At 38.7% G+C, this 12,881-nt stretch overlaps 1 protein-coding gene across 34 annotated transcripts in view; it reads left to right on the forward strand.

Moving 5' to 3' along the window:
* Positions 1–12,881, forward strand: part of EPB41L3 (erythrocyte membrane protein band 4.1 like 3) — a 227,110-nt gene that overhangs the window by 172,879 nt on the left and 41,350 nt on the right. For all 34 annotated transcript variants that reach the window (XM_053205952.1, XM_053205945.1, XM_053205950.1 and 31 more), the window contains 3 exons: positions 3,838–3,942; positions 5,122–5,164; positions 12,287–12,362. In XM_053205952.1, coding sequence (XP_053061927.1) covers positions 3,838–3,942; positions 5,122–5,164; positions 12,287–12,362 — 224 coding nt within the window. The remainder of the gene's footprint in view (positions 1–3,837; positions 3,943–5,121; positions 5,165–12,286; positions 12,363–12,881) is intronic.

Raw genomic sequence — 12,881 nt, forward strand, 5'->3', positions numbered from 1 at the left:
GTTCAGATCTTTTGCCCAGCTTTTAATTTAGTTGTTTTCTTATTGTTGAATTTTAAGAGTTCTTTGTGTCTTTTGGATACCAGTCCTTTATCAGATATGACTTTGCAAATATGTTCTCCCAGTCTTTGGCTTGTCTTCATTCTCTTAAAGTTTTTCTCTTTTGACGCATTTCTCCTAATGTTCAACACTTTCATGAGTCAATTTAGAAAAAATTTAAATAAAAATAGTTAAGAAGGAAAACTGTTCATATTGCTTGGGGAATTTACCATTCTTTAGATATTTAAAGTCTTTGACTCCTGGGGTGTAATATCCCCATTTACTTTATCAGAAACAGAAACCTCACTTTTTAGTGGTGAAAAGAGGACAGAAAGAAGGCAATCCAACATTGGTTTGTTACTCTAGGAGAGCAAAATCGACTTTTCTGGATGTTCAGGGGTTAATACTGAACGGTCTGAGCTATGAATGCCCTTGAGTCAGAGACATGACTTAGCTCATAGGAAACAGCAAACAAGACTAAAAACTATTATCTTCTCTGGTTAGGTAAATTATCCATTAATTTAGAAAAACCTCTGTCAACATTGATTTAACCTACTCAATTCTGACTCATTATGGCTATCTATAAACACACCTAATGACAGCAAAGTACCTAGATTAGATTTGATCACTTAATGAATATCATGTCTTCAGTAACTAAATATTTAATGTAACTTATTTAAAAGTTTCAGTCTGATTGTTGAGCTTTAGTTGTATTTTAGGTGTTGTTACCTAAAGATACACACAAGTATCGTTAAGGAGAAATAACTGCCTTGCAAAGTTGAACAGTGTACAAAAATAATAATAATCTGAATTAGAAGAGCCAAGAATTTGGGAGAGTTGGGCGTAATCCTATCGAGGGCTGGAAAATAATCCAACTCCGTCCACTGGCAGTCTTTCTCTTCCCACATGCAGGAGGGTGCTGAAGCCACATCTGGGCTCCGTGGGAAAGAGCCTCGTACCCCTTAGTAATGTTTGCCACGACACAGGGGACCCAGTCATAGCCTCGAGCCCATGGCACCCTTGCTTCACAGACTCTTGTATCCTCACTCAGGGATGAGGAAATGAGGACCCAAGTAACTTAAAATGCTCTTCCAGCGTCACCTAGCTAGCTGGTGGGTTGTGGTGATACTTAGGAGGTAGGAATTTTAGGGTTTACGATAGCCATCTCCAGTAGACCCCAGACAACTAATCTTGCTTCCTAGGGGGGACAGACAAACGCCAGCGTAAAGAATGGGCCACTATGTAATTGTCTCAAGAACTGTTTGTAATGTTCAAAATAGGTTCACAATATTTGGTGAGAAAAAAATCCGGTCGATTCAAGAGAGAGCTATGAATCGTTAATAGAAATCAAATTGTGAGGAGCCAGAAAAGTAAGATCTAGTTAGTACAGTGGTCTGTCCTTCGGCTAATCCCCGCCACCTGCTAGACAAAAGGAAGACCACAGCAGCCAGAAGACCACTAGCTAAGACAATGCCCAAGGCAGCCTGCGGCATATCCAGAAATGATTCCACCATTGAAGGGCTGCTGGGTCAGAGAATATAGGAGGCTCTGTAGAGAAGACTTTCTTTATTTGTTTTTGCTTTGTTTTATTTCTACTTATTGAGAAAGTAGTTGGGCCAGACTGGTGTATCGGGTGGTGGGTGGAGAGCGCGTGTGTGTAAACATTGTGGTCTGGGTAGTAAGCAGGCAGTTAACTATCTAAAGAAAGCGCAGGACACATTAATACTGAACTGCCTGTTGGCACCACAAGGAGTTGTCTATGTGCTCTGTCAGCAAAAATGCATACACAGTAAGTTCCACGTTATGTACCCTGCCCCGTGTCAGTCACTTGGGCTGGAAGAGCTAATGGTTATGGAATGCTTGATATGTGCCATCACTGGCCCAAGTTTGAATTCCTTGTGTTATTTGAATGTCAGCCATCCCAAAGAAGAGGGTGGTACCACACACTTTTGACAGAGGGAAAAACAGAGAGGCTCACATAGCTGCAAAGGGCCTGATGAGGAGTCAAACTCAGGTTGACCTGCTAAAGCCACCACTCGGCCATTGCATAATGCTGCCTCTCTCATCTGCCTTTCCTGAACTTGGGTTCTTGTCTGTAAACTGAAGATAATACCAGTAGAGGCATTGGAAGAAACAAATTTTTATGAAAACTTTATAATTTGTTCGATGTTCAGAGATGGTATGCTGTTTATTAAAGAAAAGATTCAAACCAGTGAACAGCATTTCATTGTCATACCATTTATTCATATCCATGCAACAATGTAGTTTTGCTATTTTCATGCATTATTAAACTTTTTTTCAAATACATCATTGAGTATTTAGCTAGATACAATTTAGGCTTTACTTTTGTATCATAGATTTATCTTCTTTTTCCTAAATAGTCCTGCTTCAGGGGGCTGAGCAATTTACTTCCAACATAATTATAGTTGCTTAGTAATAAACAGCACTTACAGGTTTCTGAATTTTTACTATTTTGGCATATACAGTGTTTTATCAATTTTCCTATCTCTCATTGTTACTGTATTAAATCTTAGAGGTAAATGTGCTTAATGTATTGGGGTGAAATGTTGGCACTGTCCAAACGAAACGTATTTTAATTGTTGCCAGTTAATCCATCTCTGTCTCCAAGACCAGGTTGAGAGACCTTTGAAAGATCCCATGAAAATATGATACTGGGTATCACAGTAAATTAAGCTAATAGATAGTTTTGGTTTTTTTTCCCCTCAGATGACTACCTTTTTCTCTTCTCCAAATGACTGTGTTATGGTTAAAATATATATGTATAAGTGTGTAAATGATAACTAATATATATGTATAAATGATACACATTTATCATGTATATGGTAATGTACGTGATTATATGTATAAATGATATGTATATGTATAAGTGATAACTATATAGATGTATAACATATACTTATCTATATATGTATAAATAACTATATAGATGTATAACATATATACATGTATATATGTATAAATGATAACTAAAATGTTTAGTTATGTGTATGTATGTATAAATGATATGTATATGTACCTTATATGTATAATGATACCTTGTATGTATAAATATATACATTTACATCTTATATGTATAAATGATCTATGTACATCATTTATACCTTATGTGTATAAACGATAACTAAAATGTTTAAACTTCATGAACATTTAATGTTTAATAGGAAGGATTTCTCAGAAAGAAATTCAGAGGAAATTGAACACTGTAATACAAAACTGAAATTTGTGGCCAAAAAAAAAAAAAACTGTAAAAATAAACCAATGAAGTTAATGGGCTTTAGAAAGCAATCGGTAGCTAGAATTTCTAAGTAAGCATTGGAATAGGAAGTCTTAAGGGGAAGTCTGCCTAAGATAAGGGATGGGTTCGATTCTTCAAATGTGGTCGTGTGGGGACTGAGTTAGGGCATTCTGAAACACGGCTTTTGTTGCTCCTTTGTACTCTTTCACTCTCAAGATTTTTCTATTTCACAAGATAGTTGAGGCTTCTAAGCCCCACATCATTTCCCCAGCTACTTCTATTTCGAAATCATCAGCAGGTTGCCTGAACTCACTCAGCGGTACCAGTGAGTTTTGGTTTCATTAGTTGGTTGTCAGGGCAGAGTTTTGTAGGTGTGGGCCCACGTTATTGAGCCTTTTCACTAGTTAGGAGATGGTGAAGTGGTCAGACTTGAGTGTCACGTACTGAACAGTTACAGCAAGCAATATTTCAAATTTAATTGATTCTTATCCGTGGCAATTGAGAGAACTTTGTGTGTTGACTTGTTTTTGTTTTATTTTCCAAAGAAACGCTCCAGAGGCCAAGTGCTCTTTGATAAAGTATGTGAACATCTGAACTTGCTAGAAAAGGACTATTTTGGGCTTACGTATCGAGATGCCGAAAACCAGAAGGTGAGTCATTAAAAGCAATACAAAACGTATGTCTTGAGTATTGCTGCAAGAAAGGGAATGAGAACTGAACTGGTAGATCATTTTCTCCATCTCCCTCATCCTCCCACATTTACACCTTTGAGTCCCAAAATGCTGTTAATCACCTCATTTCTTTATTAAAGATATTATTGATAACTTCCTTTAATCTTGAGTATTCCAGAAACAGTAAGTCGGTATTTCACACATGAGTTATTTATGGTTCCAGGAAAGCATCTTATATGGTTCTTTTCTTGGATGATGTTTTTCAGTGGATTTGAGCCCATGAAAATCAAATCTATTGATACTAACTAACATAGAAAACGTATTCCCTGACTGATGTCCCGTACTTAATTCATCTTTGTATGCTTTCATAGCCTTACAAAATCAAACTATGACACGGGTCGTTTGCTGACCAGACCCCTGTCTAATGTATTCAGCAGGTATTTAACATAGTACTTCTATAGACTCTTACACCTGAGTAATACAGTCTATTCAGGGCTTTGTCTCACTGATTCCCACAACTACCTGAAAAAATAAAGAAGAAGAAATTGTTTCTGTCATATTCGTGCTTGAAACTAAGTCACAGAAATTTTGCTCATAGATGTTACTTTGTTTTGACGTTGTGCATTGAATCATACTTAATACCTACCCAATTCACTGAACAATGTCTAACTTCGTTACTAAACATCTGAGTTTTCTGATGAGGAAAATAAATAAATCTCAAGTGAGTGTTCATTTGTTAGAACACTGTGGCTAAGAATCTGTAACCACAGAAGTCACTCTGTGGGCAAAGGCATCAGTATGTCAACCTACATGTGTCTCTAATTTATTCTAGTAACTTCTTTGAACATAGAATCCACTATTGTATTTCTCCTCTGTTTCTGCACTGGCTCGAATCTTTGAAGGTAGTGTTGTAAAAGAAAATTATCTTGTCATGCATGAATTGTGCATACACACACATTGGCTCGTCACACTGGTGCCTGAGCCCTCGCAGGGCCTGGGGAAGGGGCACCAGAGGTGGGGGAAGGTCGTAAGTCCAAGGGCCTGCCAGCAACCGTTCCCTCTCAGATAGGCTACTAAGCCTATCTGTCTCTACCTGAGCATTGTGAAGTTATTTTTATTTTTCTCTGGTTCAAATTCAAACTGTCATTTCCTTTTCAGAATTGGCTGGACCCTGCTAAGGAAATAAAAAAACAGATTCGAAGTAAGTTCTTTTGGATTATTTTACATGGAGATGCGAAATGAGATGTTCAGAGAGCATGGTTGTCTGACTTGGTGGCCCATACCCACATAGCTAGTGAGAACACTGATTTTTTAAAAGATTAAGATCTCAAATTTTATCTTTGACAGGTTGGTCTGGCGTAAATACCCATTTTTAATCATCACAGCTCAGGAATAAAATGACTATGACATTTGACCTATTTCCCTGCTTGTGCACAGTGTGAAATGTGATTTAATCAGGTGATGCTGCAGTTGACAATTAACCATTTAAAAGTTCCAAGCTTAATGTTAATTAAGCCTAAGTGCCACAAAAGTATAAAAGTCAAGTTAAAGGTAATAGTCACTGACTAGTTGAGAAATAGAGTAACAAGTCAGACTGAAGTTTACTATCTGGTAACAGCCTCTATTCTTCTTCTTTTTTTTTTTTAATGTTTATTTTTGAGAGAGAGAGAGAGAGTGTGTGTGTGCACGCACGCACGGAGGAGGGGCAGAGATTAAGGGAGGCACAGAATCCAAAACAGGCTCCAGGCTCTGAGCTGTCAGCACAGAGCCCGATGCGGGGCTCGAACCCACAGATTGAGATCATGACCTGAGCCGAAGTCGAACGTTTAACCGACTGAGCCACCCAGGTGCCCCAACAACCTCTGTTCTTGGTCCCTAAAGGCAAGTTAAGAAATGCATATTTCCTAACAGACAAACCCATTGCAGGAACAGCCCACGAAACTGAAATACAGGTAGCTAGAAAGTATGAGACAAGTTGCTACATCTTACTAATAGTTAAATGCAAATTAGACATTCTTTTTCACTTACGCAGGTTAACAAAGATTGTACAAGTTTACTAACGCACTGCACTAGCAGCTACGTGCACAGCTAGTAGAGTGTGAATTGGTACAACCCTTTAAAGAGGGTACTCGGTCAGTATTTATTAAAATTTAAAATGCACTTGTTCTTTGACCCCGAATTTTACTTGTAGAAATTTATCAAGGATTTCCGGTGCCTTTGAATGTGCTGAGATATCAGAACACACCATGTTCTAATAAAAAGTAATGAGTAGTGAAATGGCTTAATAGTAGATCTCTCAAAAAAAGTCACTGTAATGTAGATATTAGAGAGACTAATGATTATGTATACAGCTAAACATGTTTATCATATTTTTAGGAGAAATTTGATATATTTACTAATAAGAAACTTGGTAATCAAGTTTTTCATGGAGTTTTTTCATGGAGTTACTAAAAGCAGATGTGTTGAATATGTATCCTAATATGTTGTGCATAAAGTCTTCTATATTCATCTAATTAATGAAATGCTATTTCTTTCTTGGGTGATTTGTAATCACAAAAAGCCCTTTGAAAATATATTAAATGTCAGGGATAAGTCACAATATTGGTAGAAGAAAAGCTGTATAAACACCTATTTTCTTCTCTCTTGCTAATGGAATTCTTTTCTTTTTCCTTAACTTCCCATTTATTCTGTCCTCTGAGAGAAGAAACAGGGCAATCAGAACTGAGATTTAAAGGATATTTTCATCATGCAGTTTAGGCGATACTTGTGACTGCAACATAAAGAAAACTAAGTGATAATCCTGCAGATAGAGGAGGAAACAAGGAATATTGGAATTTTTTTAAATTGAATCTGGTATTTTTATCTGTATTCCTTATTGTTTCCCGTGCACCAACGTGCCCTCTTTCCACAAAATTTACATCCTATCAACACAAAGAACTGTTAAATCAAATGGAGTTATTGTACCATCATCTCCTTTTCATAAATATAAATGAAAGCCAGGAAATACAGATCAAATCCACAAGAATTTATGTATCACCTTACCCCTGTCAGAAAGGCTAATACCGGGGCGCCTGGGTGGCTCAGTTGGTTGAGCATCTGACTCTTGATTTCGGCTCTGGTCATGATCTCATGGTTGTGAGATCGAGCTCTGTGTTGGGCTCTGTGCTGAGCACGGAGCCTGCTTAGGAGTCTCTCTCCTCCCCTGGTCCTCTCCCCTGCTCACGCCCTCATGCTTGCTTGCCAGCTCACTCGCTCTCGAAAATAAGAAAGAAACAACAATAAAATTTTAAAAAGGATAACGTCAGAAAGACAAACAACAAGTGTTGGCAAGGATGCAGAGAAAAGACACCTGGGTGCACTGTTGGTGGGAATATAAATCAGTGCCACCACTGTGGAAAACAGTACGGAGGTTCCTCAAAAAACTAAAAATAGGACTAACATATAACGCAGCAATTTTACTTCGGGGCATTTAGCCACAGAAAACCAAAACACTAATTTAAAAAGATATACTCACCCCTACGTTTTATCGCAGCATTATTTATTTATTTTTTATTTATTTCTTTTAAATTTTTTTTAATGTTTATTATTTTTGAGAGAGAGAGAGAGTGTGAGGGGGACAAGGGCAGAGGGAGAGGGAGACACAGAATCTGAAGCAGGCTTCAAGCTCTGAGCTATGATCACAGAGCCTGACGCAGGGCTTGAACTCATGAACCACGAGGTCATGACCTCAGCTGAAGTCGGACGCTCAACCGACTGAGCCACCCAGGTGCCCCTATTGCAGCATTATTTATAATAGCCAAGATATGGAAGCAGCCCAAGTGTCCATGGACTAATGAATGAATAAAGAAGAGGTGGGGTGTGTGTGTGTGTGTGTGTGTGTGTGTGTGTGTGTGTGTGTGTAAAATAAAAATATTACTCAGCCGTAAAAAAGAATGAGATTTGCTATTTGCAACAGCATGGATGGACCTCGAGTATATTATGCTAAGTGAAATAAGTCAGAAAAAGACAAATATCATATGGTTTCACTTCTGTGTGGAATCTGAAAAACAAAATAAACAAAGCAGAAACAGATCTACAAATACAGAGAACTGATGGTGGCCAGAGGGGAGGTGGGGGGAGGGGTGGTCATGGGCAAAAATAGGTGAAGGGGAGTGGGAGATAGGGGCTTCCGGGTGTGGAATGAATAAGTCACAGGGATGAAAGATACTACGTAAGGAATATAGTCAGTGGATTGTAATAATGATGTGTGGTGATAGATGGTAGCTGCATTTGTGAGCGCAGCATAGCATAATGTCTAGAGTTGTCCAAGCACCATGTTATACATCTGAAACTAATGTAACATTGAGTGTCAAATATACTTCAGTTAAAATGCATATACATGCATATTTTAGAATACATATACATTTATTTATTTATTTATTTATTTATTTATTTATTTATTTATTTATATAAATGATTGAAGGAAGTTTTCTTTTCATGCTGTAGCTCCACAGTATGTCTGTAGAATTAGGTCTTCTCAGAGAAGGGCAATCAACCTGATACGTTAAGTTACTTAAGAATTTAAGTTACAGGGGTGCCTGGGTGGCCCAGTTGGTTGGGGGACCAACTTCAGCTCAGGTCATGATCTCAAGGTCTGTGGGTTTAAGTCCCGCGTCAGGCTCTGTGCTGACAGCTCAGAGCCCAGAGCCTCCTCCAGATTCTGGGTCTCCTCTCTGTGTTCTCTTCGCCCCTCCCTTGTGTTCTCTCTATGAAAAATAAATACACATTTACACATTTTTTAAAAAGACTTTAAGTTACTCATTGATGAGAAATAGAAAATTCTGAAACTGAAGAGTTTGTTCTTATCAAAAAATTATAATTCTAGTCATTTTAATGCAGACCAGATGTTAAAAATTCTAAAAATACTGTATTTTGTGATGTAAATATGTTTATAATCATTTCATGCTATACAGTATATGGTCTATATAGTGTATATAGTAATTTATAGTAATTTTATGCCATGAATGCAGCATACTTAAAAATTCAAGATTTGGTAGCCATACAATACTAAGTTAGAATTTTCTATAAGAACGAACTCTTTAGTTTCATAGTTTTCTATCATAAATTTGTGATGAAATCCTGTGTTAACATTTTAGGAATATCATTTTAACACATTCACGTGGTTTCTTGTTTCTAACCAGGGCCATCATCTGAGCAGATTCAGGCTTGTGAGCCCATCATTACATAATCATAGTTTCCCAGTTGATTGGTTTCTATAAGATTCTTTATGGGAATATATATTCGAGCCATAATCTGCCTCTCTTGTTAATTTCAAATCTTATGCCTCATTTAACTAGATTTTTTTTTTTTCTTGATGGGGGATAGATTGTAGTTTCCTTAAACATCCCACTTCAAAGTATGGTCCCCAAGCCCACCTGTCTTGAAACCACAAGGGGGTTTATTAAAACCACAAGTTCCGGAACACCTGGGTGGCTCAGTTGGTTAAGCGCCCAACTCTTCATTTAGGTTCGGGTCATGATCTCACCGTTTCCTGAGTTTAAGCCCCATGTCGGGCTCTGCGCTGACAGTGTGGGGCCGGCTTGGGATTCTCTCTCCCCCTCTCCTCATGCTGTCTCTCACTCTCTCTCAAGATAACTAAACATTAAAAAAAGAAGAAGAAGAAGAAAAAAAACCACATACACACACACACACACACACACACACACAAGTTCCTGGGCCCGTACACCAAATCTCTTGAATAAAAATCTCTGGGTAGACAAGGGATACAGGAGTACTGATGCAGAGGGGCACTTGTACCCCAATGTTTATAGCAGCACTCTCAACGATAGCCAAATTATGGAAAGAGCCTAAATGTCCATCAACTGATGAATGGATAAAGAAATTGTGGTTTATATACACAATAGAGTACTACGTGGCAATGAGAAAGAACAAAATATGGCCCTTTGTGGCAACGTGGATGGAACTGGAGAGTGTGATGCTAAGTGAGATAAGCCATACAGAGAAAGACAGATACCATATGGTTTCACTCTTAGGTGGATCCTGAGAAACTTAACAGAAACCCATGGGGGAGGGGAAGAAAAAAAAAAAAAGAGGTTAGAGTGGGAGAGAGCCAAAGCATAAGAGACTGTTAAAAACTGAGAACAAACTGAGGGTTGATGGGGGGTGGGAGGCAGGGGAGGGTGGGTGATGGGTAGTGAGGAGGGCACCTGTTGGGATGAGCTCTGGGTGTTGTATGGAAACCAATTTGACAATAAACTTCATATATTGAAAAAGAAATAATAAAGGCACATTTAAAAAAAAATCTCTGGGTAGAGCCTAGGAATTGCCATTTTTAGCCAGCATCTCAGGCCAACTATAGTTTGAAATTTATTTTCCCTCTGTGAGGATTTTTGCATCGAAATATCTTTCTTCTACTTTTATTATGTCTTAGTTTCCAACCTAGAATGTTTATCTTAAATTTATCATGAGATTGTTTAATTACATTGCTAAACTATTCATTGGATTCGAGGCATACTTTGAAATGGATAAAAATTATAAAAGAGAAATAAATCCATTTCTCGTAACTAATCCATTAACTTTCCTTCCAGTTGCTTGGGGGGAAGCCAGCTCTCATTTATGAACCTCACCATTGGCAAGCAGTGAGGAAATCCATCATAGCAGAAAATGAATAGGAATCAATAGGAAAGTAAAACCAGATCCGACCATTTTTCAAGTAACAAAAGGACTTGGAAGAATAATCACTAGAAATATATTGGATTCACCGATAGCTTATAATTCTTACTGCCCATGTTTCAGTAATATTTTCTGAGTGATTTAAAAATGATATTAAGCAGCCAGCGATACCTGGCCTTATGCCACTTCTTTAAAAGACAACTCAGGGAGTGATCCTGCCGTGTGGAATTTTAAGTATAATATGAATGGTAGCATCAAGAATATGCTAGAACTAATAAAAGTACCTGTGCCGTTAAGATAGAATATAGGTATCCTCTGCAGCTAAGAGTGTTTGCCTCCTTCGCAAGAGAGTGACCCAAAGAAAGCAGCTAGCACTTAAAATGCTACCCCTTTCTTCTGAATGTTTGCAAAGGACTTGTGGAGAAAATGGAAGTTTCCAGAAGTCAATTAATGGGGAGAAGAGGGTGTTAGGGCATCTTTGGGGAATATCTGAAACATAAGGGCTGGACTGTGAGGTCACAGAATCCCAGAGTGAAAAGAGTGGCTACAGCTTGTGGTGTAGAGGAAAGGCTTCCAGCATGGAAGCCAGAGAGAGTGGGAGGAATTTTTCAGGAGCACATTCAGAATATAAGCAAGGTCTACACTGTGGCACTTCTGTGGTTACTACACGGAGGGAGCAAATGTCTGGTGAAGGAACAGCCAGACTTTAATAAGGTCCTGCCTTAAAAGGCCAGAAGAGAAACGAAGTGAATGTGAACTAAAGGAGTGATCCGTTAGAGAGAAAGTACATGGAGAAAAGAAAAGGCTGTTTTTCCTTGTTTATAATGATAAACCACACACAATTAGAGACAGTATTAATAAAACGGAGAGTTGAGTAGAGCTTAATAACGTTTCAAGCAGAAGTGTGGACAGTACAGAGAGTACGTGACTGTAAGCTGACACCTGGTTGATTCTTTTCCTTGCTGGAGAGGCCGAAAGTCGATGCCATAGGATAAAGAAAGGCAAGACGTTAAGAGCATCAGCCCAAGTCGTGGCCTCATAAGGAGGTGTGGAACTTAGTAAAGTACAGTTAATACATTCAGGCCTCTCTTGAACCAGACATTTCCCCAAGTGAGAAAAGAATCTTCAGCAGCCTAGAGAGCAGCTCACACAAATATTGACTACAGTAAACCTTCCGTTAAAAAATATCTTGAACGGTTCCTTGACGTGTATTGTAATGGGATTTGACCTGCAATGGCAAAGCAGGAAGGACAAAGGAAATGGGATTGTGCCTGTACTCTTGGTCTGTGAGCTATCCAGAATGTCATAGCAATAGAACCAGTCAATTCCGGACTTGTCTGATTGAGGATTATCCGTACCATTCTTGTTTTGTCCCTCTTCCAAAGGCTTACCCTCGTCCCTGAGAAAGGGAGGAAGCCTAGTCAATTTCCAAGCTAGTTAGAAACACCGGTACAGGATTTGGGCAAAAGACTAAAAACTAGATGAAGTTTCAGACCTATCTGGACTTCATTTGATGGAGACTTTCCGGTTTTCCACTTGGGAGCAAAGGTTGCCTGGGTGTTAGTACTTGGAGTTGAGGCAGTTCTAACTATCAGAATAAGAAATACAAAGGGCTTTTCTAAGGCTCCATTCTAATGTCTCCTCTTTGCAGGTGGTGCTTGGCACTTTTCATTTAATGTGAAATTTTACCCACCAGACCCCGCCCAGCTCTCTGAAGACATCACCAGGTATTTGAAAGTTGGCTCTGAAAAAAGGCAGGCATGTCGGGAAAGCTGCTTCTCTTTATTCTCCGGAGAAAAGCGTGCTTACGTCTGGTAACCTCACAGTCATCCCCACAGAAATGGCAAACCAAAGACAACAGAGTGAGAACAAACATCTGATGAGAAGATTTGCCAAATCCTGTCTGTTCACAGTGAATCTTTGGTGCTAAGCTGATAGTTCCCGCTGCCTGACCGTGGCGGGAAAACACACAGCCCTGAGAAACTGTCATCCACCTGCCACGATCACAGTGGATGGGATTCAGCATTAAATGATACAGCAATTTCTAGCAGTCCTGCTCTCAAACTCCGAGTCAAAAAAGTGTTCACGTGTGTATCATTTTTTAAATAGCTGCCGTGTATCAGATTGGTTATATAAAAGGCATAAGCATCTAAGCAGCGATTTAAAAAATGATACATACATGCACACGTATGATACACATAAACGTGTACATTTAAGAGTTTCTTTTCCATGACCTGTCTAGACAA

The sequence above is a fragment of the Acinonyx jubatus genome, chromosome D3 (genome assembly GCF_027475565.1).
Source record: "Acinonyx jubatus isolate Ajub_Pintada_27869175 chromosome D3, VMU_Ajub_asm_v1.0, whole genome shotgun sequence".
NCBI lineage: Eukaryota > Metazoa > Chordata > Mammalia > Carnivora > Felidae > Acinonyx > Acinonyx jubatus.